Source organism: Zonotrichia albicollis, chromosome 7 (genome assembly GCF_047830755.1).
Source record: "Zonotrichia albicollis isolate bZonAlb1 chromosome 7, bZonAlb1.hap1, whole genome shotgun sequence".
In the NCBI taxonomy this organism is placed as follows: Eukaryota; Metazoa; Chordata; class Aves; order Passeriformes; family Passerellidae; genus Zonotrichia; species Zonotrichia albicollis.
Window position 1 is genome coordinate 16,548,428 of NC_133825.1, and position 21,912 is coordinate 16,570,339.

The 21,912-nt window shown below is 39.7% G+C and overlaps 1 protein-coding gene across 5 annotated transcripts in view; it reads right to left on the reverse strand.

The window, feature by feature from the left end:
- Positions 1-21,912, reverse strand: part of CTNNA3 (catenin alpha 3) — a 410,743-nt gene that overhangs the window by 136,668 nt on the left and 252,163 nt on the right. For all 5 annotated transcript variants that reach the window (XM_074544396.1, XM_074544398.1, XM_074544395.1 and 2 more), the window contains one exon: positions 5,679-5,771. In XM_074544396.1, coding sequence (XP_074400497.1) covers positions 5,679-5,771 — 93 coding nt within the window. The remainder of the gene's footprint in view (positions 1-5,678; positions 5,772-21,912) is intronic.

Below are 21,912 nucleotides of genomic sequence, written 5' to 3' on the forward strand. Positions count from 1 at the left end.
AGGTTCCCCCCTTTCAAACTGTTTATTAGACAAGTTCAAGCCAAAACAAACATCTATGTGTACAGAAGCATAAAGTACTGTGCCTACATGAAAACCTACATGAAAAGCATCATTTCACCAGACTTACCTTCCTTCCAGAAATAGCACTACTAAGGCACAATACATTTAATTTAATTCTCCACTGAAAGGCTGGAGGTGATACCTAAGAAGTCCAATACTGTTGGATATTAACATCTGTTGTCTGCCTTTTAAGCAGATGGTAGAGAACTCACTGATTTACCATGTTCTCCCCCATTACTTCTGCCCTGTATCTGAAGGAAATTGTATTAATACAGATAAAAAGAGATACCAGAAAGATGGTTCAAGCAAGATGAAACTGTGGTTATTAAAGTCATGTTGGTGAAGAGTCTTTATGAAGCTAAGAAAAAATCTTCTTCAATGCTCCCCACTATTTAATGTACCAGAGCAAATAAAAAATGGATGATTGATTTTTCTCTCATGAAAGAGTAAATATACAGGAAATGCAAACTACTAGTTTCAAAAATCCACAGCATCATAAAATACATACTTGAACTCCAATACCTGAAAAATGCAACACATCAAAAGTCCTGCCCACTGATCAGCTAGCAAGTCGCACTTTTGTGAGCAAGAATTTTCATGTTTGCTATTACCTATTTCCTAGAAAATTACACAGAAGGAAAGAATACCCATTTGTCTGTACCAACAAAAAAAAGGCAAAACAATGTAAGTGTAAATCCATGGAAAGAATTCTTTAGCTCTTCTCAAAGGAAGAGCTGAATTCCTCCATCCATTTTCATAACAGAAAAACACAATATTTAATTTCAAGAAAAAAAATTACAGGACATTCCCATGAAAGCTTGATCAAAACTTACAAAGCATAACAAAGCCACAAGCATTTTCTAAGAAAGCAAGCAGAGAGCACACAAACCCTGCTTGGGAAGTAGAGCTTCTCAAGTTGGATTTTTGTGTGTGGGGCACAGAGCTGTCACTCTTGGGCTGGTGAAAGCTTCCACGACACTGCACCAAACTGGAGGCCATGGCTGCACTTGGCAGAGCAGAGAATGCAAGTGGCTGCTGCACTGGAATGGATGCTTTGCCTGCATCCCTTCTGCACACACACACTCTCTCCAAAAAACCCCTTAATCCCCCAACTCTTGGTTCTGTGGTATTTCTGAATTCACTGATAAATGCAGATGGTTTCACATGACTCTGAAAGACACATGACAGGCTTAATATTCTCTGCTAGCAAGATAGGAAAGAAAGCATCACTACAACAGGGCTGAAATTGAAATTCAAAGAAAGGAAGGCTGCAGGGGCTGGTTTCTTGCAAGGCTTGGTGGTTTTTGCCCTTCTCACTGCAGGTACACATGTCAATAGGGAAACAGCTCTATAATACCAAAATACAGCAGTCAGTTCCAGATGTCACATTGGCATTGAAGAAACAGATGAATCATGCTGGACAAGCCAAATACAAAATGCTCAAGACAGCTGTCAGATCAGTATCTCAATGGTCTGTAAACATGTGTATAAATATATTCCCACTGATCAGCTCAGCATCTTCCTTACTCCAGTACCTCTCTCCCTGTTACCTGAACTGCCACAGTGACTTATTTACCAAACCACCATAGCAAAAAAATCACCTTCTATATTTACCGGTGTGGAATCCTTTGAACCCCTCAGGGAAACCCCCCAGGGCCTCACCCTGGAAGGACACACCAAGGAGTCCCCACCTAGGCTGAAAGAGAAGCTCACCCAAGCATTTTCCACAGGAGATGCTCATTGGGGATTGGGTAGCAGCAATGTCCTGGGGTGACATTATGATTCTTGTATATCCCCATTCCTCTGTTCTGTGCCTTTAAGACCGGCTCTGAAGAGTGGAAGTTTTGTTTGGGTTTCTCTTACCAGGGACACAGAGACGAGCGGTACATAGGGCTGTTTTTTCACTTCTTGCTTTTGCTTGCTCTCTTTTTCTGCTCTTGCTTCTGCTCTGCTTTCGCCTCTGCCTATTAGCTAGTTCTAGCTAAACAGTCCACATTGCTTCCTGGACTGTTTCTGTGACCATCTCGAACTGCTCCGGACTGGGACCCGGGAACACCGAAGGTTCAGCTGCAGCAGCTGCCCCAGCGTCGGAGGGACTGAGAACAGAGCAACCACCCCCAAAAGAGACTTTCTGATTTTGCCATCTTTCTCAGAGCGGTGTCATCGGGTATTGTTCATTTTGTGTGCTGGGGGGTGCGGGGCCAGTCAAATAAACAGGTTCTTTCCACCTCTCTCCAAGGAATTTTTTCCCGAACCGGTTGGGGGAGGGCCGTGTGGGTTCTGCTTTCTGGAGGGGCCCTCCTTTGCAGATTCTTTAACAAATTTGCCCTAAACCAGGACAAAGCTTTGGCGCCCAACGTGGGGCTCGACAAGCACCCACCACCTAAACACCACGCTGCTACACACTGCTTTATCACAGAGCAGGCAGTATTAAAAGCTCCTAGCAGCATATTGAGTTCTAAGCAGCAAGAAAAGATGGCATTCAAAATCACAGCTGAATCCTTCACAACTGTGCCAAGTGTTACACACTTTTCATTAGTTACATAGAATTGCTTCTCACCTCACTTTATAACCAGATGGTTTCTATCTATCTCTCAATAATTCAGAGAAAAACAGAGCTCACCAAAATACTAAGATCCAAGGTTCTGCTTATACCAGTGCTTACACCTCTTCTTTAAAATATCTGGTAAAATTTTCCATAGGATCAAATGACTTTCAAGAATTTTTTATCACCATCTGAAGATTAAGCTAAACCATGAACATTTGTGTGTTTTTCTTGCATTTTCCTTCCTTTCATGATGTTCCAGTAATTACCCTGTACCCCTCTGGTAACTAGCAGCAAGCTCCAATGAGAGTTCCCTTTCAAAGGAAGTGAGCCTAAAATTCACTCTTTCAGATACAGCTCTTCTAAAATATCCCAAACTCCCCGCTCCTTACAACTCCCCAGGGATCTTTATGCTAATAAAAAGGCTCCAGGCAGAGCCCTCTGACACACAGAAGATCATCTTAGCTGTTGCCTTAAGACCACCCACCTCTGATCTCCACACTTGGACACAACTGTTCCAGTTGTAGGCTCAAGGACATTCTTCTCAAAAGCAGCAGCTCAGGATTTGAAAGCTGATCAGACCATAAAAACGTAAAAACCTATGAAGAATTTGGATAGAGAAACCAGATTCTCATCTGCTATTCTCTGGTTTCCCACAGGATAGTTCTCCCTCTCTGTGTTAACAGGTTTACCATTACTACCAAGTATTCTTAGAGCAACCCCAGTCTTCCCCAAACACACCACTGAAGGGAAGCACAGGAGTAACAAACCCAAAATGGGTATTAGCAAAACAGCTCTACAGATTTATAGCCTTGCTTTTAAAAACAAAAGCTTGTTAGCTTCTGTTGGTTCTTTCCCTTCCCATTCTTTCCCATGCTCTCAGGTGAAGTCAAGGTTCTGCTGACACACCAGGACAGTAACATGGATTCCCAACACAAGTGACACTGGAGATCTTACTTACCTGACAACACCCAATTCTCCCAGCCAAAAGTGAGTTATAGGAACAGAAATAATTCTTCACCAAATCATATGCAACCAGCTGTTCATTTTTTATTATTATTACCTATTTAACACTAAATTAATTTCTCATAAAACATTCATAACATTCCAGGATCATTATGTGTTTTGCATTGGCTCCAATATAAATGCCCAGCTTATTTCATTTGTTGAACAGTCAAAATATTTGCTAATAATTTCACTTGACAAAACAAAAAAAGGTTTGTGGATGTGACAGCCTGGTCAGAGAGCAAGAAAACCAGATAAATTTTCCCAGAATTGGCCTATGAGACTTTAGGGAGTTGAAGATGAACAATGATCACTTGTTATTATAAACAACCTGCAAGCACTCTGTGTTTTCCTGCTTTTCTCAAAGGTTGTTTATAGGAAAGGGTTTTCTGCAAACTCCCAAGTGTTTTCTGTGATTGCTAGGGGTTTTTTGGTTGGTACTTTTTGGGGCATTTGGGGTCAGGAGGCTCTTTTATTTCTGCTATATCAGATTTCAATCCACACCATGCTTTCCTTTAATAAATATTTTGTAAAGCACATAAAATACCTTTCCTTTCACTCTGAAGATTTAAGAGCATTGGGGAGCTCTGCATGTGAATTTCCCCACTCTGAACTCTAACTGATATGCCTCACAGGGAAATTAAGACATAATTATTTTCCCTATGGAAAGTTTTTAAATGATATGGCATAATCTGGTGTACTGAAAAAAATGCAGGAGCCTTAATCTGCTATTTCTTACCTAGGTAAATAGCAAATTGCTTTCACAGGGCATGGTCCTTATCTAAGAAAGCAGCAAATCCTGCACAATGAACATGCCATTAGCTGTAATATAATCTTCTGTATTTTCCACGTTTTCTTTTTAGTCAGATCTATAATAATCAACTAATTCACCCCAGTTTACCTTGAGGTTAAACAAAAGAAAAGAAATAAACACAAGAAACTTTCATTTTAGCACATGAAATTAAAAGCCCAGAAACTTAAATGAAGAAAAATCAATATTTTAGTCAAAATTAGATTTTAAGAGTTTCTGGTATCAGATATGGAGGTTTCAATTTCAATTAAAAAGCTGTATTGGGATACATAATAATCCATTATAAAAGTGCACGTGACCCCTGGAGAAACATAGAAGCTGGAAGAAGCCTTCTTACAAATCCAGGAACACATTAAATCACATACCAGTGAGATCTGAAACACAGAACTCTTCAAGTTTTAAAAACAGACATTGAAACTGAATTATTCAAGAGAAAACACTGGTTTGTGACATTTTCAGAACATCATACTTCCTTGACAGAAATTTTTCATTTCTCCAAGACCTGCATTTATTCAACAGGCATAAAATGTACTTCTCAAGCTTGCTGTTGAACATATTAATATTTGCTCTTCAACTTTTATTTCAACTACATTACCACAAAAGGGTAAGAATACTTATGCCACTGTGTAAACTACAGTGTTCTTCAAAGAACTAATGATCTTGAAATGAACACAGACCAGATTCACAGGAATCAGTGAAATCTTTGCTCTAAAAGATCTATGCTGAAATTTTTATATCTCTGTAACTCTGAACATGACAAAGTGAACACATTTTTTGGTACTTAATATCTTAGAAAAAGTGTATCTGTAGCTGTGTTTTTTCCCATTCACTTCCTTAAGATGAAAGTTCAAGTCTTTAAATTGGTGATAATCAGAAGAATTCATACTTTACTGTTGCACAAAAACCAAAACAAGTGGTGAGTCTTTCAAGTTGAAGGCCAAAATAGGTACTATTTCAGAGTAAATTATGCCAAATTTTTCATGTTACTCATGAAATTGCTCATTCAATCAGGTGTTTCAGCAACAGAGCAGCATATTTTTGCAACTGCAGTTTTTAAGAACCCCCAGCCAGTACAGACTAATAACCATTTCTATGTTAACCACAGATTGCCTGAGTGTTTGCATTGATCATTTGGTCTCCATTTGCTGCGCTGAGCTGTGTAAGTGGAATGTGACAAAAGGAACACAAGGAAACATCTGCCCTGTGTGACAGCACCCTCGTGTTTGCGACAGTGGGAATGAAGGGAACACCTCCTACCTGTGGGCACAGAGTCTCAATGTGGTTTGCTGCCATTTGGACAATTTTCGTTCCATCTTCATTTGTTGACAATGAACAAGCAAGATTGGCAACCTGAAATAAAATAAACAGACTTCAATTAGCAATCAGCCTTGTGAGCAAGTATTCCTGCTCACACTTCAAACCTGCCAAAAAACATCTCTGCTAGAAAGCCTTCAGTGGGGGGGAGAAATATTTTGTCAAAGAATGTTTTTGAACAGGGAAACACTGCAGGAGGGAAAAAGAGCTGAGGAAGGAGGTGACAGTGATGAGAAATCTTAGCACCTCACCCCAATTTAGGCTCAGCAGGTAACAGCTGCAGAGTGGTGTTTGGAAAATAGGAGGAAATTTCAAAGTAAGAGCCTAAGGTTTCAGCAGATTGCCTGTGATCTTGACCATTAATTTTTCAGAGCCCTTCAAACCATAACCAGCTTTTACACAGTCCTTTAAACTTACTTTTAAGACCTTAAAGCTCAAATAAAATTTATCTTGTTGTAATTAAATACAAAATAATTTCTGCCCTGAGCTATCAACAATTTTTTTTTTTAGTGGTATGGTTTTCAACTGAAATGATCATATCATACAGCATATACAGTGCAACCAACAGTGACAAGGTATATGGAAACTTGAAATGTGTGAAAGAACAAATCCATCTTCTATTATAACATACACCATGGAGATATAGCTTTCTTTAAAGTGAAAATCTCATCCACAATGCTCCACAAGTTTAAATGGATGAAGAAGAAAGTATGTTATAATGTTAATGCAAACCAAACAGTGCCTGAGAGCCACAACTCTGCAGTGCTGAAATATCAACATAGCCACAATCATTTTGGAGTCACCCAAAACTCATACAATAACTTCTACAGTTCAGCTGCCATGAAATAAAAGCAAATCTTCCTTTATCAACATTTTGGGACACCATCACTACTAGTTCAAGAATAATCTACCACACCAAAGGCTTTTATTATTCTTACTTAATTGATAGAAGTATTTAAAATACATTAGTCAGTGCATAGACAAATAAATTACTTTTCCTATTGAAAATTCAGAAGAGATTAAGAATCACTTTCTGAAGGGGATGGGATTTGGAATGCACGGCCTCCCATGTACACCTGCGCCTACACAAAAATACTTTGTACAACTTCCCCTGGTATTCCAAGGGCAATACCAATGGTTCCCTACCCATGTGATGTATTATCCTTCCACATTAAAAAAGTGGTTAAGACTGAAGAAATCTGGTTTTCATCAATGCACTAACACTGTATTCTCTTTTATTTGGAGTAAACTGCCACAGGTTGGTTATTTATGCAGTACCTGAAAAAATGGGTTTGATTCTATGCTTTCCTTCCTGACTCTTCAACTTAAACTACCCACAGATGACTTTGTATCATTACAATACAGCCCTAAAAGATGCTATTCCCTCCCCTCCAAAAAAAGAAATAAAATTAGTTGTTTTATTTTGGAGTGCATGTCAGAAGTTTTCACTACTGCTCCCAACAATTAATTCATACTGGCTTCAGTATTTTAATTCCTTTGCCTCAGTCTCTGAGGTGCTTGTGTAGCCCTAACTTCAATCTGTGTTCACTCACACTTTGTTCCTACACCACTAAGTAAAATAAAGCACTCTAAAGGACTCAGTGCAAACATTGTTGATTTAAAGAACTCTTCTATGTCTAAAGCAGCAACATTTCAAGGGTAAAATAAAAAGGCAATGCCAGCCATTCCACCAGGACAAAAACTCTCAGCAGCTTTATTTCTTTTTTCCCTTTACCATAAGGTAACCAGGTTTTTCAAATTCATTTGGCAGTTTCAAGAAAAACTTGATTTTCATTTCTTGGAATCCAAAACAAACGTGTGCAATATGGAGCTCCTGTTTATCAGTGAGGAACTGCTCTGAGCAGTTTTGTCCCTGTCATGATGAGCAAGGCAGACACAGACAGTTCACAGCAACTTTTTATCCTGATTCCTAGTTACACTGGCTCCAGCATTTCAGTACAAATACAGTCCTTGATGTAAATTGTGTCACAGTCACAGAATAACAAATTAGGGTGAAAGGTTCCCAGAGACCATGTACTCCAAGCCCTGTTCAAAATGAACATGAACTTGAGAATGAGAATGAACTTGAAACCATCTGGTGCAACACATCAGCACTGGGGACAAGTTCTGTGTTACCAATCATGTGGGAGATTAGAAGGGTAAAAGTGTGGCTCTTCTCTTGCAAAGCATGCTCAGGCTGGGAAGGAGCTCTTACTGCACAAGTATTCTTTTTATTTGAAGTCAACAGCAGTAAAAGTTTTTTTTTAATATAAAGAGGAACAACTTTCTGATCCTTCAGCCCTCAGCATTCCTTGCTCATGGCCCATTCCAGAACAGTATTCTCAAAGCACAAGCAGCAAACCCAGGGCAGGGCATAAGCACTTGGAATTCACACTAGGCCATTTTACAGCAGCAAACAGAGGTCTGTAATAATTACATAAGGTGTCTTAAAAATATCTATTATGTGAAACAAAGTAGCATTGGCTACTTTGGAATAAACACGTGTGTATTTTGGATGAGTATTTGGAATTCATACTACAGTGCATTGCCTGCAGCAAATTTAGACCTTTGCCTTTCATTTTGAGCAATGTTGATAAGGCTTCTGTTTCCACGAGAAAATGGGTAGAATTTTCTTCTCCTGGCACTGAAGCAGCACTTGTCCACATGTACCTTATGCATAAGTAGAAGGGCTTTCAGTCAGTCTCAGCAGTAGGTGGTGAGGCTCACAGCTATTCCACCCAAAGACAATTCAGACTCCTGAGGTCACTAACATGGTCTCAGCCATCAGCACATTCACTGTTGGTATTTCCCTCAGCAGCTCCTGAAGAGATTTCCTAACACCAATCCAAACCACAATAATTCAAATAAACCACATGAAAGTAGGAAAACACCTGTGTGTAATTTTTCCAAACAGGAGCAAGGGATGTGTGAACCTCAAGTCTCTTTTGAGGCTGTAATGTTGCTAATAAGGAGGGCAAGCTGCTCAGCAATAGTAAATGTCTACAGTCTATAAGAAAAAATCAAGCCCTAGCTCGGATAAGACCTTACTGTCATCTATCACACACAGCTCAGAAGGTTTTTGCAACCTGAGAAATCTTCATTACACCACAGTCTCTCCCCTAAGCAGTATAAACTACACAAATACATCACATTTCTTTTGTATTCTCTGGAAGAAACCAGCTTCCCCTAGGGGACTGCAAACCCAAGTACACTGCAACTTCAAAAACAAAACTGCAAAATGAAAATCCAAGATTGCTCTCAGTCAGAAAATAATTGTCCTTCTGAAGAGCAAAGTTTGTCAGGACAAATAAAAAGCTTTCTTGTAGGCTGGTCTGATTGAAATCACAACTCTACCAAAGAAAAAAAAAATTATCATTTTCTCCAGACATTTTAAAGACTCTAAGAAAGCAGTTATAGAGCTTTTCCTTGAAAACATAACAAACAGAGAACAAACCATCCTTGATGAGGTTTAGCAACATCAATTAATACACTAATTAAGGTGCAGTGGGAAAATAAGACTTTGAACTGAGCATGTACGTGCAGCATTGGCAGTAGATAAAATATTTCCTTAGCTGGATGGATTTTTAGATTCTGAAGGCACCAAAGAGTGCATTTTTTGAGGCCCATTATCTCTACACAGAAGAAATGCCAATGAACATTTCTTTTATTCCTGTAGTTATTAAACAACTTCTTAACTGGTGCTTTTTCTATTGGGTGAGTGTTTACCTTTTGGTATTGGGGAGGGGGTTCCTCTCTTTACAATATCATGACCCAACAACTTTTAAGGCTAGAAATTGCTGAACAGTAAGATTTGGGTATTGCAGATTGACTCTGTTAAAAAAGAATTCAACAAATCATGTTGCTCTCCTTGATTTATACATTACATGGGGCTGGTGCATCGAGGAGAGAGCACAACTGGAAATGCTTGTCCAGATTTCTTCAGTTCCTACTCTTTACCAAACTGAAAGGCAAAGAAAGATGCACGTAAAGGCCATGAGAGAGACATTACACATGAACAAGTTCATCTGTTGTCCAAACTTCCTTGGGCTGGAAGACTTTTTCCCTTGCCTATGCTCACACAAGTGCATTCACACTGTGGATCCCCAATGTTCTCTCCCCAGGCAGAGGATGATGGCTTTAAGTGAAGATGAAGGCTCGAGCTTCATCCACCCTCAGATTTGCACTGGGTATTAATGCAAAACAGAAAACACATTTAGGCAAAACACTCTGGAGAGCCACCAAATACCTCTAGTGGGTTTCCAGGTGTGAATTAAGGTGAATTACCAGAATTACCAGGTGTGGTAATTCTTAACAGCCAACTACCTGGAGCTGTCTATTGCTGAAAGAAACAGAGACAGCCTAACATCCTTCCTGTGGACAAAATATCCCTTAAGAGCCTCAGAGCAAGTGGAAGCTCAGTGCAAAGTAAGATTTTCTCTTCCCTGTGAGGGCTCTTATGTTCATTCTGCTGGAAAGGGACAGAAATCCTTGGGAGAGATGGGACAGAAATCCTTGGGAGAGATGTTCCAGCCATGATCTAAGGATGCAAAACAGTGGTTCAGGAATGACTCCTGGTTCAGACTTAACTCCAGGTTGAGAACAAAATGGAAAGTCAAATGCAAAAGTGAGATTTTAAGCAGTAGAGGAGTAAACGATCACTGCACTGCCTCACCACCTGTTCCATTTGCAGTTGAGAACAGCTTTGCTGATATATTGTCCACACTGCACAGCAAGAATTAGATGTACCCCCAAGGATTTTTTTCAGTCAAATTCACTCCATTAACTCCCAAAAATAAGTATTTGCTCAGGAACAGATTGTCTGCTAACTAGCTAAATTCTTCTTCTATAAATTGTACAAAATGAAGCAGCATGTTCTCTAGATGTGATCCCTTCTGCTCCACCAGTAGAAGCTCAGATTCTTTTCACTATTTTACCCGAAGTCCCAAAGCACTTTTGCTGTAAATCACTAAGGATAACTAAGTCATTAATTCCATAAAAGTTTGTTTCCTCTTCTTGGTGAAGATTTCCTGGTTTTAATTAAACACCTCTTGTCAAGAAACTGTTTCACTGAGGAAGGAGCTCCCAAAGCTCTGCCTGGCCTGAGGTGACCCAGGTCCTTCAGGGTAAGCCCCAAGTCTGTTCTTGGAGATTTTTTTAGCCTAGTGTGAAGAACCCTCTGATACAACCCAACCCCTCCCACTGACAACCCTACGGAAATTCTTAGCACCATACTGGGAAAGTGTTACCAAAATAAAAACCAGCATGCTTCAGATTTCACAAAAAATGAACTTGTGTGTCACAAAGCTTCAAACACAGTTTTTAGGAAGTTTTGAGTACTGATTCTATCATTTTTACCTCCTTTTTTAACACAGAGTAAATATCAGGAAAACTTACTGGTTTTCCACAAAAGCAAGCAAGAGTATTTCTCATACACACTAAGGAATACTAACCAGACACAGTGTCCCTTCCACATGTGTAACATTCTCCCTGGCACTGGCAAGGAGTTCAAAAGGCACAAATGGACACAAAACCAGCCCAGTGATCAACCCATTGAGGTAGAGGTTAATCCTGAATAATCACAATTCAGATGATATTTCATTTGTAGGAGAGCACCTGGACACTGAGCTGAGGAATAACATTTCAATTCCAGCATTACAGCAGTCAATACAGCTTTCAATATAAATTATATACAGTGTAAACTGATTATAACTGCTAGCCTGCTCTCTTCAAACCATAAATGATAAAATGTACTTATGTATTTTCTGCTTCTAATTTTGTGGTACACAGAAGTATCTTCTACAGGTTTATTTTGTGTTCTCAGTTTCCACCACTAGCTTTATTCATGAGGCCTTAAGAAGTCTTTTGAGGAAAATGACTGTTCATACCAAAAAGAGCCATAAAAAAACTACAAAGGTCAACATTAAATAATGATTCTATACTTTTTCAAGGAAAAGGCTACACTGATGTATGTATGTCTTGCAGTCATTGCTGCATTTTATATGCATTTATGATTACTATGTGCATTTTTATGGGCTTAATAAAACTTACACAGACTACAGTATTTGTTTATAGTGAAAAAACACATTCCTGTGGACTTAAAACTTACCTCCAGTGGGCAATAAAGTAGTATCAAAATGTTGCTTGTTCTCCAATCCATTTTCTACCATAAAACTTAATTTCTTTCCAGATCAAGTCAAATAGTTATACCTCAGGTCGAAAGTTACACTCTTACCTTTTATTAGCTTTTACTTTTGTGGAGAAAAACTTACAAACCCTACTCAAATAGGCATTTAACATGTATTGTGCTGCTTTCCCTGCCTCCTTTAGCTTTCCAGCTTCTCTTTTTTCAGAAAGACTCTTGAGTCTGCTAACCTAACTACAGTAGGCAACTGAAAGCTTCCTCACTCTCCTTTCAGTTCTTTTGCACTGTTCTTCATCTTACCTGTCTCCATCTCCTCCCACTTTCTGCAGAGCTGAATTGGGCAGTACTGCACTGCTGCCTGACCCACTGCTGATTTGACAAAATTAACTGAATATGCTACACCTGAGGCTTATCACTGCCCCTGCAGGTGTGACCAGCCACTGCTCAGGATGGCTCAAACTCCTCAGAGTATTATGTAACTTCAGCTGTTTCCTACCAAGCATGCCCAATATTCTGCTGGTGTGATTAATAAAGCATACATAAATACCCATGGACTGGATTGTTGAGTTTTGTTGTAGGGTTGGGTTTTTTTCTTAATGACATAACTGCAACTGGTTTATTTCTAGTTCCATGTGCTCAGACAAATCTTATCTCATACAAGTTCATCTAGAGTAGTGCCTTTATGAATTGGGCCTCAACCAAGATGCAAATAGATAATACACACACTGTGAGACAAACACAGCACACGTGCAAGTGAGAATTCTGTATAGGAAAATTCCAGAATCCATTTCCTTTTCAATAAAGGTGTCAGGCCTGACGCAGAGCCCCACTAAGCTCTCTCCCACTGCTTTAGGTCACAGTTACATTTGAAGAATTCAGGTAAGGATTCCCTCTCTAGACTCTGAGCTCTAGGTACATCCAAGAACAAATACTGTATTTGTATTATGGTCTGGCAAGCTAGCCACAGACTCCAGTAAATCATACACTGCCTGTGGCTGTTGGCTGTGACCTGTGTCTCACTACCAATAGAATACTCAAAATTTCAGGTCTTTTTTGTCTATAAAGCACAGGCAAGATTCAGACATACACATGGATATATCCTCATATGTTTTCTTATTACTTGTTAGTCAAATATTCCAGAAAAAAAGGAAACAAATGAAAAAAGTAAAGGTCATAGAGCCTTCAATATTCTGCCAGTGGCAATATCTGTAACCCAGCACTCTGAAAGCCTTCCCAGAGCAAGTACAAGTCCATCTCCTAGTTTAAAAGAAGAAATTTACTTAAGAAAGCAAGTCAGAGCCTAAGGCAGCTTATCTAGTAAAGAACCACCAGGCCCTCCCACTTCACACAAGAACACATCACGTGTGTTTAAAGAATTATTTTAAAGCAGCAGCTTTTCAGAACGAAAACCAATCCCACTCCCAAAGCTTCTCAGAGGTGAATTCTCTCTTGCAGTACTCTTGGAATCCCCCTCCAAACTTTGGAAAAGAGCTTTAGTGAATTGTTGTCCTGCTTCCACTCAGCAGGACTTGGAAAAGGGATAAGCAGAGGATTAGTGTAACAATCCATCCCAGACAGCTTCAAACTCAAGGATAATGAGTAAAAGCTAAGGCCCAGCAGTGCCCCAAACAGCCCAGAGTGGGCAGTCTGTCTGTCTGTCTGTCTGTCCCTCTGCACTGCTGAGCTGCACCCTCCACCTCAACAGGGCCAATTCTGTCCCCAAGAACTGGCACTGAAAATCCTGTAAGAGAGAAAAACCTCCAAATACATTGTCTGCTGCTGTTGCCTCAGAGATGTGAAATACAAAGCCGTGTTTCATGTCAGGTACACACAGGCAACGTGTGTATTTGTGATTGTGGTATGTGTGGAGACCAACCATGGGATAGTTATAAAGACAAATTCTAATAATAACTGAGGAAAGTAAAGCATGGAAGAAGGCCTTTGAACCTATCCTTTTTTTTTGCAATTAACCTTTATAAGTCTTGAGTTGATTTAGGAGCATTTGAATTAAAGTGTTGAGGATGTTATTTTGTGACAGGAACTTTCTGCTTGTAAGCCTTAAAGAGTTTTGCCATAATAACCTTTTGAAGTATAATTTTAGAATATTGCTTGTAATAAGGATCTTTTGAAACTATAGCTTTAGAATTTATAAAAAGGAAACATGCAGATTGAGAAAGGAAGATGAACATCAACTCAAGGTTTGACCAAGGGAAGCTGGACATCACTGTTATAAGATTTATAGTCCTTGTAATTAAAAGGTGGACACACATCTGGAGAGCTGGACTTCACCAGGTGGGATTTGTCTTTTTTCTTTCAGAAACCAGACCACCACCATCTGGGGATACTTCTTTTGGGATGTACATCCAGAGGAAAACTAAATCACAATAGTGTACAGAATTGTGACGTAAAAATTGGGAACAGAAACTGCTGATGAGTAAAAATTGGGAATAGAAACTGCTGAGAAAGCTGATGAGTACCCCTATAAATACCTGTAAGCCCCAACTATGGGTGTGCAGTTGGAGGGAAAACTTCCCCTACTGTACCCAGCGCTGTATTGCTCACACTTTACCATATTAATTAATAAATTGATTGCTGCTTGAATATTGGCCTAGTCAAGCTTCTCATTTATAACACAGATTGCTGTTTCAGAACTTATGCTGCATGAAGTTAGTCTTTAAAGCAGCAAGGCCAGCAAAGCTCCCGGGTTTCAGAACAGAAAGAACAACTCGAAGTAGGTGATAAGGCAGAAAACTCAATGCTGTGCCTCTCTGTTTCCTCTGTGTGTGTATGGTGCATTCTGATGCATTCCATTACTTCATTAGTGCATTACAGTATGTTCCTGTGCATTCACTGTAGCCTACGATTCAAATCTGTTGTAAAAATGTAATTAGTCCTCTCATCCATTTTCACCCTTCCTTAATCCCTTAAATGAATCAGTAATTCTCTCAGGTTTATTGGTTTTTTATTCTCCTCTTTGTAAATGGTGCCATGAAAGCCATGTACAGACAGCCAATTCCAATTGCCAGTGGAGCTGGACACAAGCTCACAGCTCCTGTAGTTTATATGGAACAAACGTTGTACTTATATAAAATGTTTCTGTGGCAGTGGAAGTCTCTGCTTCTGTTAATAAAGGTTCATAAAACATTTTACAAGAAACCCCTGACTAATTTTTGCTGTGTGATCTCTGATCTAGGAAATGTGAAGCTGATCACAAAGAAAACATTTGAAGCTGTTTGTAAGCTGCAGCCCATTCTCATTTAGAAAACTGTCCAGACTGCAAACCGCAGATTGCAGCATCAGTGTGGGCTCACCCAAAGCGTGTGCACAGAATTCAAACTGCAGGAATGTGATCATACCAAGTTCACTGAAAAACTCCTAGGAGATCCTATCTTGTTTACAGAACACTGGCTCTGAAAAGAGGCAAAAGAATTGGCTGTTATTGACTGCGAAGGATGCCCTGGTGAGAAACGATGCTCAGGCACAGCAGACACCTGTCCAACAGCAGCACAAAGACTTGCAGCAGTCTCATTTCAAAGGAAACACACCTCTGTGCAAGGAAGTGAAGAATTTAAATCTACAAATGACTGCTGGTTAATTAAGCTAAATCTCAGAATATATTGATGTGAACTTCCCATCACAGAAGTTCCTGGGATATGGCTACTGCTGTCCTCTGTCCCCTCGGTGCCTCAGCTGTGACAGTGACTGAGGACAGCTCCAATGGGAAAGCACGACTGCACTCCTTAGGACTGTCCTTAGGAGGTTCCTTACACCTAGCAGGACCAGCCTGTGCTTTTCAGAAGCTTCTAGAAATTTGTCATGAACTCAGTAATTTGAATACTAGGCTAACAGCTATGAAAAAGGAATTTATTACTATGATGTTTAAATGTAAGCCATGATTCCTTGGCAGTAACTACCCTGACATTATTGCACATTGCTCAAGTTGGATGTTCAGATTATTTTTAAAAATTTCAGCAGCAGAAGAAGAAAACCAAAGGGAAATACCTAGCAGGATATTCCTTTTGTCTCAGCCAAGCTGTCATAAACAAAAACATATCCAACTTCCCTGATAAACAATGATCATTTGCCTTCCTTGTAATCAGGAATTCTAGTCCATGGCTTCCCACAGTGTTTTCTGATAATTATCTTACTTTTTCCTCCCCCAGCCACTCTTTGTTTTTTTTTAATTTCATTTATGCTGTTACTCCTGTATTATAAAAGAATTTGCCCTACTTTTTGCTTTCTTGTCTCAAATACAAGATATGACATAGCTCCTCTAGGTATTGTGTACAAACTGCATTTCAGAACAAAGATATTTATCAGTCGTTTCAATATATCTAGAAATTCATGTTATAAAGTACAGTCTTGTAAAAAGCATCACCCAGGCAGTGGCAGAAAAATACTGGTTCAAAAGCCATTTGCCATTGGTAAAATAACCAGAAAGACTCCTAGAGCAGTGGTTAAATTGAGCAAGCCAGGTTGTGGCCCAATCATCAGGAAAATACTCACAAATCACAGAATGCTTTAGGTTGAAAGGGATCACACCCCCTGCCATGGGCAGGGACACCTCACATCAGCAAGGCTGCTCCAAGCCCTGCCCAGCCTGGTCTTGAGCACTTCAGGGATGGGGAAACTTCTCTGGGCAACCTGGGCCATCACCACCCCCACAGGGAAGAATTTCTTCCTCCTACTTAAATTAGACCTGCCCTCTTTCAGTTTAAACCATGCAGAGTAAACCTCCTCCTTTAACAACTGTCACAGCATTCATATTCCAAGGGGTTAAATAAAAACAAACCAGCAAACCCCAACAAATGACAGAGAGACTTGTTTGGTATTTGAGAAGCACAAGCTTGAGTAAAATGATGTTAATATTTAGATGATGAGTGCTTTTTTTGGCACCTTTGGAATTATTCTGTTACAGCTGACTGGCTCATTACAGATCAATGTATCAAAATGATGAGACTTCTGGGGATATAATGGAATCACAATTATCACAATTTCTAATACTCTGAGGAACTGCTAGGTTTGGTTTCTGCAGTAATAAGAGGCAAGGAGTCAGTGCCAGTGCACGTGTGCAGCTCTCTGTACAGCCTCACCACAGATGTTACCCAGGGGGTGCTGCTGGGGACTCCACTCCCCCTGAGCTCCTGCAGTCCCAGCACACTGCACCAGGGGCCTGGCATTGCCAGCTGCTGAAATGTGCCCCTAAACACAGAAACTCTGAGAAATCTTTGCGTTGTTTATCTTTGTTCCCTTGCTTCACACGCTTATGCAATAAAGGCTGTGATTAAGAGGATTAATGAAAATGTCACCATTTATCACCTGAAGTTCAATCAGTAATAGGAAAGTTGAATCTTATTTGATTAATTATACAGAGGTACAAAAATACTTGCATTATTAATTCAGGACTTGCTGCAAAATGCTAGAACTCTGAGGCTCTAAACAGCAAGGTTCAAAGTCTTAAAGCTTACATACACTTGGAAGCACATGCCTGACTTTAACCAAATTTTATTGAATTACTTTTCTTAATTCACTATCTTGACCACATTAGCTCTCCATTAAGCATCCATCTACCAGCTCCAAAACATCCAGAAACAAGTTACCCACCTTTAAAGGCTCCTTCAAATCTGCCTACCACCTCTCAGTTACTATTGCCAGACTGCTCCTACTAGAACATAATGCATTGTTTTGCATTTAAAGGATTTGTGCATCATTCCTGCGCTGCTTTTAATTTTAGAAGTACTTCCACACAACGCTCTCCCTCAAATGCATTACCATCTTTAGGTAAAGCACCTTTGCCTGTTGCAGGCTCTCTGCAAGCACCCACCCAGCTGGAGCAAGGCCTGGCTGCCCCAGGGCCCTCACAGCCTCCTGCCAAGCAGCTCAGATTGCTGAGGGACTCTGCAGCTCACTGAAATGGGAGAGCTGGGGTTTACACATGACTCTTGGGCTCATCAGCACTGCATCTGTGTTCCACACATCAAATCTGGATACAGCTGCAGGAAAATAAAGTATCTCTAAGTAAAATGAGATAGTGCCTTTTTAATTTATTTTGTGGTTAGATTACTATTGCTAATCACAGGCTTGCTACGATTAGCAGTGTCAGCAGTCAGGTTACTCAAACGGGCCCCCTGAGCTCTTTGGATTTAAGTGAACAATGAAGAAGGGAGAACAAAGGAACCCCCCTGCCCACATGTCCCCAGTGAGCTGCTACCTGAGCCCTGCCTGAGGCAGCACAGGGGCTCTCCTGAAAGGGAAAATCCCACAGCAACAAGGGCAGCCCAAACGGGAATTCCCAGTCACACAAACTCAGGATGCACAGAAATCAGCACACTAAAATTAGGTGGGTTTTGTCTCAAAAACAGAGCATTAGCTTACTAACTGAGAGTAAAAAAAAAAAAAAAAGAAAGAATGTATGATAAGAGAGGAGGGTTAATTAGAATGGTAATGTAACAAAAATCCACTTCCCATTTTTAAATATTGATCACGCTTAAAAGAGCTTATCTTATTTTAAAAATGACATCCTAATCTGCTGACAGATACATTTTATTCCCAAGTGCTGACCACTGTTCTGCATCCACACCTCCATATGCCAAGTGCTGCACAGCTGGATGCTCTCTGAAGCAGAAAGCCACACTGGAGCTCTGTACCTGCAGATCCCACTGTGCCAAGGGACCTGGATCCTCAGGACAGCTGCTGTGCATGACTGACACACAAACTGTACCACAAAAATATATACAGGGATATATTCTACAGCTTACAGTCTTCAACTGCTATTCTGACATAAATGATCACACCACTCAAAGGACATTATGGGTTAAAGAAGAACAGTAAGAGCAAAAGCAACAGCAAAAAAATGACAAGCCCTTGACTTGGATCTTACATCTGGGGGTGAAAACCCTTAGCACTGAACAGCCTGAAACTAAAAACTTCCACTTAACAGGATTCATGCTTCTTGTCTTCTGATTATACTCCAAAGGAGAATGATAAAAGAGTCTTCTCTCTTCTGATATTCTGAAAGTTAATAAAGATGTTCCAGTAATCTGTCAGTTTGACCTCTGCACATGCAGTTTTGAAGTGCTGCCATTGTCAGAAGTAGTTTTGTTTTCCAATAGCTCAGTAAAATCAATATTAAAAAAAGAGGCAATGAAGGATTAAAATGTTATTTTTATTTTGTGTTTGCCAGTCTGGGATTAAAACTGATAGAAATAGGAATAGTGCTGAGAATACTCAATTCCCAATTGTCTTTGAAGGTGGTAGAAAGAAATCACAATCTCCCAATTGACAGGACTTTGTACATGCAGTACTTTGATATATAAGGCAAAATCAAAGGATTGTTAAATCCATTTGAGATTAAGCTGCTATCTAACAGGAAACTATGCAAGTGTATATTGGATATCAAATCAGGGGGATTGTTGGTTTTCAGAGTTCAAGCAGTTTTATTTCCATGGACCTTAGCTCCAAGTAGAAGCTGAGTAAGGTAAAAGAATGCAGTCCTTAAGTACTGGATGTTCAGAGGTAAAAGTAACAGCTGTCACAGGCTGTTACTTAGGAAAGCACAAAAGGAAAATTATTTGTTTAGGATGTTTTTGTTGCATCTTCCACACCTATGGAAAGTTGCTCTCAACCCAATTTTCTGGGTCACTATATTTAAATTTGACATACTGTGGTAAAAAAGAGCTATCATTTTTTAGATGAACGCCAATAAAACAGACTGAAGTGTGAGAGTCTTCCCACGGTACTTAAAGAGAAATATTTGCTGTTTGCATAGAAAATAATCAACAAACCTGTTAGTTTTTGCAGATTCCATGCTAACACTGACTTTGGCAGAGCTGATTTCTACAAGAAGCAGACACAGCTTTAGTTCAAGAGCCAGTGGCTGTGTTTTGCCCTTTAGGAGAAATGAAGCCTTTTCTTGAGCATGCTTATTAATTTATTGTCAATATTACCTTTGGTTACCAGGAACTTACTATTATTTCCACTGTCCTCATTCTGCAAACATTTTGGAAATGAACTGCAAATGCTGAAAACGTTTCATTGTACCATATGTAAGTTCTTCCATATTGTTTGCCAAAAGGGCATTGCAATTCTAATAGCATAAAACAAAAAGTAATTTTTAATCTATGTATATATAAAACCTCCATTTCCTTATAGAAATAGAAACAATATGCATTTTTATAACTCAAGGGTTTTTCTCCTTTACAGCTTTTAACTTATTTTTTAAAATGCTCTCTTAAGGAGAATTCACCTTCAATAGATGTGCATTTTCTGCACTGTAAATCTTTGCACTAACTAGCAAACTTGTTTTTTGAGCATGCCTCTGCTGCTCTGTATCAACACATCACAGCCCTGATGCACTTAAATATGTGTGATGGTTGTTACTGTCCCTTGTTTGCAGTCCCAGCAGCCAGCCCTGTCATATTGCAGTGCAGGCAAAACTGAAAAACACACTGGCAAGAATGAGGCCACAGGCCAAAGTGTCACATTTATGTATCAGCAGATCTAAGCCAGTGTTATTAGATCAAGGGACAGAGACAAAGGTGCATTCATGTGCTGAGAGAAGGGACGAAGAACACAAAGTTCACTTCATCATCGCCTCCACTTCTATTAAATCTCTCTGCCTCTGCCTGGTGTGGCTGACCTTTAAACACCACAGTGGGAGATGTGCATCTGTGCCAAAGGAAAAGATAATCAGAGCATTCTCCCTGCTCCCATCAAATTCCTTTTTTAATCTCGAGTTCAGCCAGCCTATCACTCCTCCTCTCAGAAGGCATTACATCTTCATGATGGATCAGCTCAGGAGAACAGCCTGGCAGCTTCCCCAAACAAGAAACTGCCACTTACACAGGGCCAGCTTTTCTCCTCCTGTGGATGTGACATTTCACTCTTCTTGGTACCTAGTTTTTGTTCACTGTTACATACTTGTTATCTCAACAGCAGAATTTGCTTTTGTCTTTGGTAGAATTGAACCAGAGGCCAAAGCACTCCAGTCACCAAAAACAGCTTTGTCTTAAAGGGGACTAGAAAGAACACCTGGCTCCCTTAAAGCTTTTCATTATTATTTTTCCTAATTCAAAATGGTGTTTATATTCAGAGATAATTTTGAAATGTCCCAGAAGACTCTTTGAAAATGTTTCCATAAAATCAAATATTTCAACTCGACTTGTAATTTAATTGTAATATTTAAAACTAAAAGGTATTTCAAAGCAAAATCTAAATGAGCCCAATCAGAAAGTACTGAATCTTTGTATTTCTAAATATTTTTTCAAAATTGCTGCATTTTAGTATGGAATCCCCATTAATAACAAGCATTTTCTAAAAAACGAAAATCTTTGAAGAATTTTTCTTTAGCCAAGGCTCACAAACAGACTTAGACTACAGAGACTCTTAAACCAAATCTTTTTTCATCCTGCAATATATTCTAGGGTGTTTTTTCAATATAACATAATCAATATTCAGACTTAGAAGTATTTGATGCAGTATATGAGGAATGTAAGGCACTGCAGCCTAAAATAACCTCCCTCAGAAGAATGTTTAATGTGACCCTTGGTGCTCACCAAAATACTTCAGCAGCTGAGTGTTGGTTTCATATGTGGGAAGTGTCCAATATCATAGCCCAAGTGGGCAGTTTGATGTGGTTTGGGGTTTTTTCACTGTGTAACTAGGACTGTTCTGCTTCCTCCACACACCTGAATACCCTATTCACATTTAGAACTGAGACACTCTGGTGTGTGCAGTTATTGTGCACCTATTTAACCATGGTATCTCAAATCCTGTGCCACTGAATGAGCTTTTCCAGTACCAGTGCTGGCCACAAAGCCCCAGCTGATGCTCCTGGAAGTGTGGCTGACACCCCAAGGCTGGGCACCTTTTAACAGCAGGTAGAACCTCCAGGCCATGAGCACAGAGCAGTTAATAAACTCAGCAGAGAGAAAACCTAAGAACACAAGAAAGAAGATATTTAGTTACTACTGTGTCTGGAAATGTTATCACCCCAGAGCTGCTATGGTGTTCAGTCTTTCCATCTCACTGATGTTT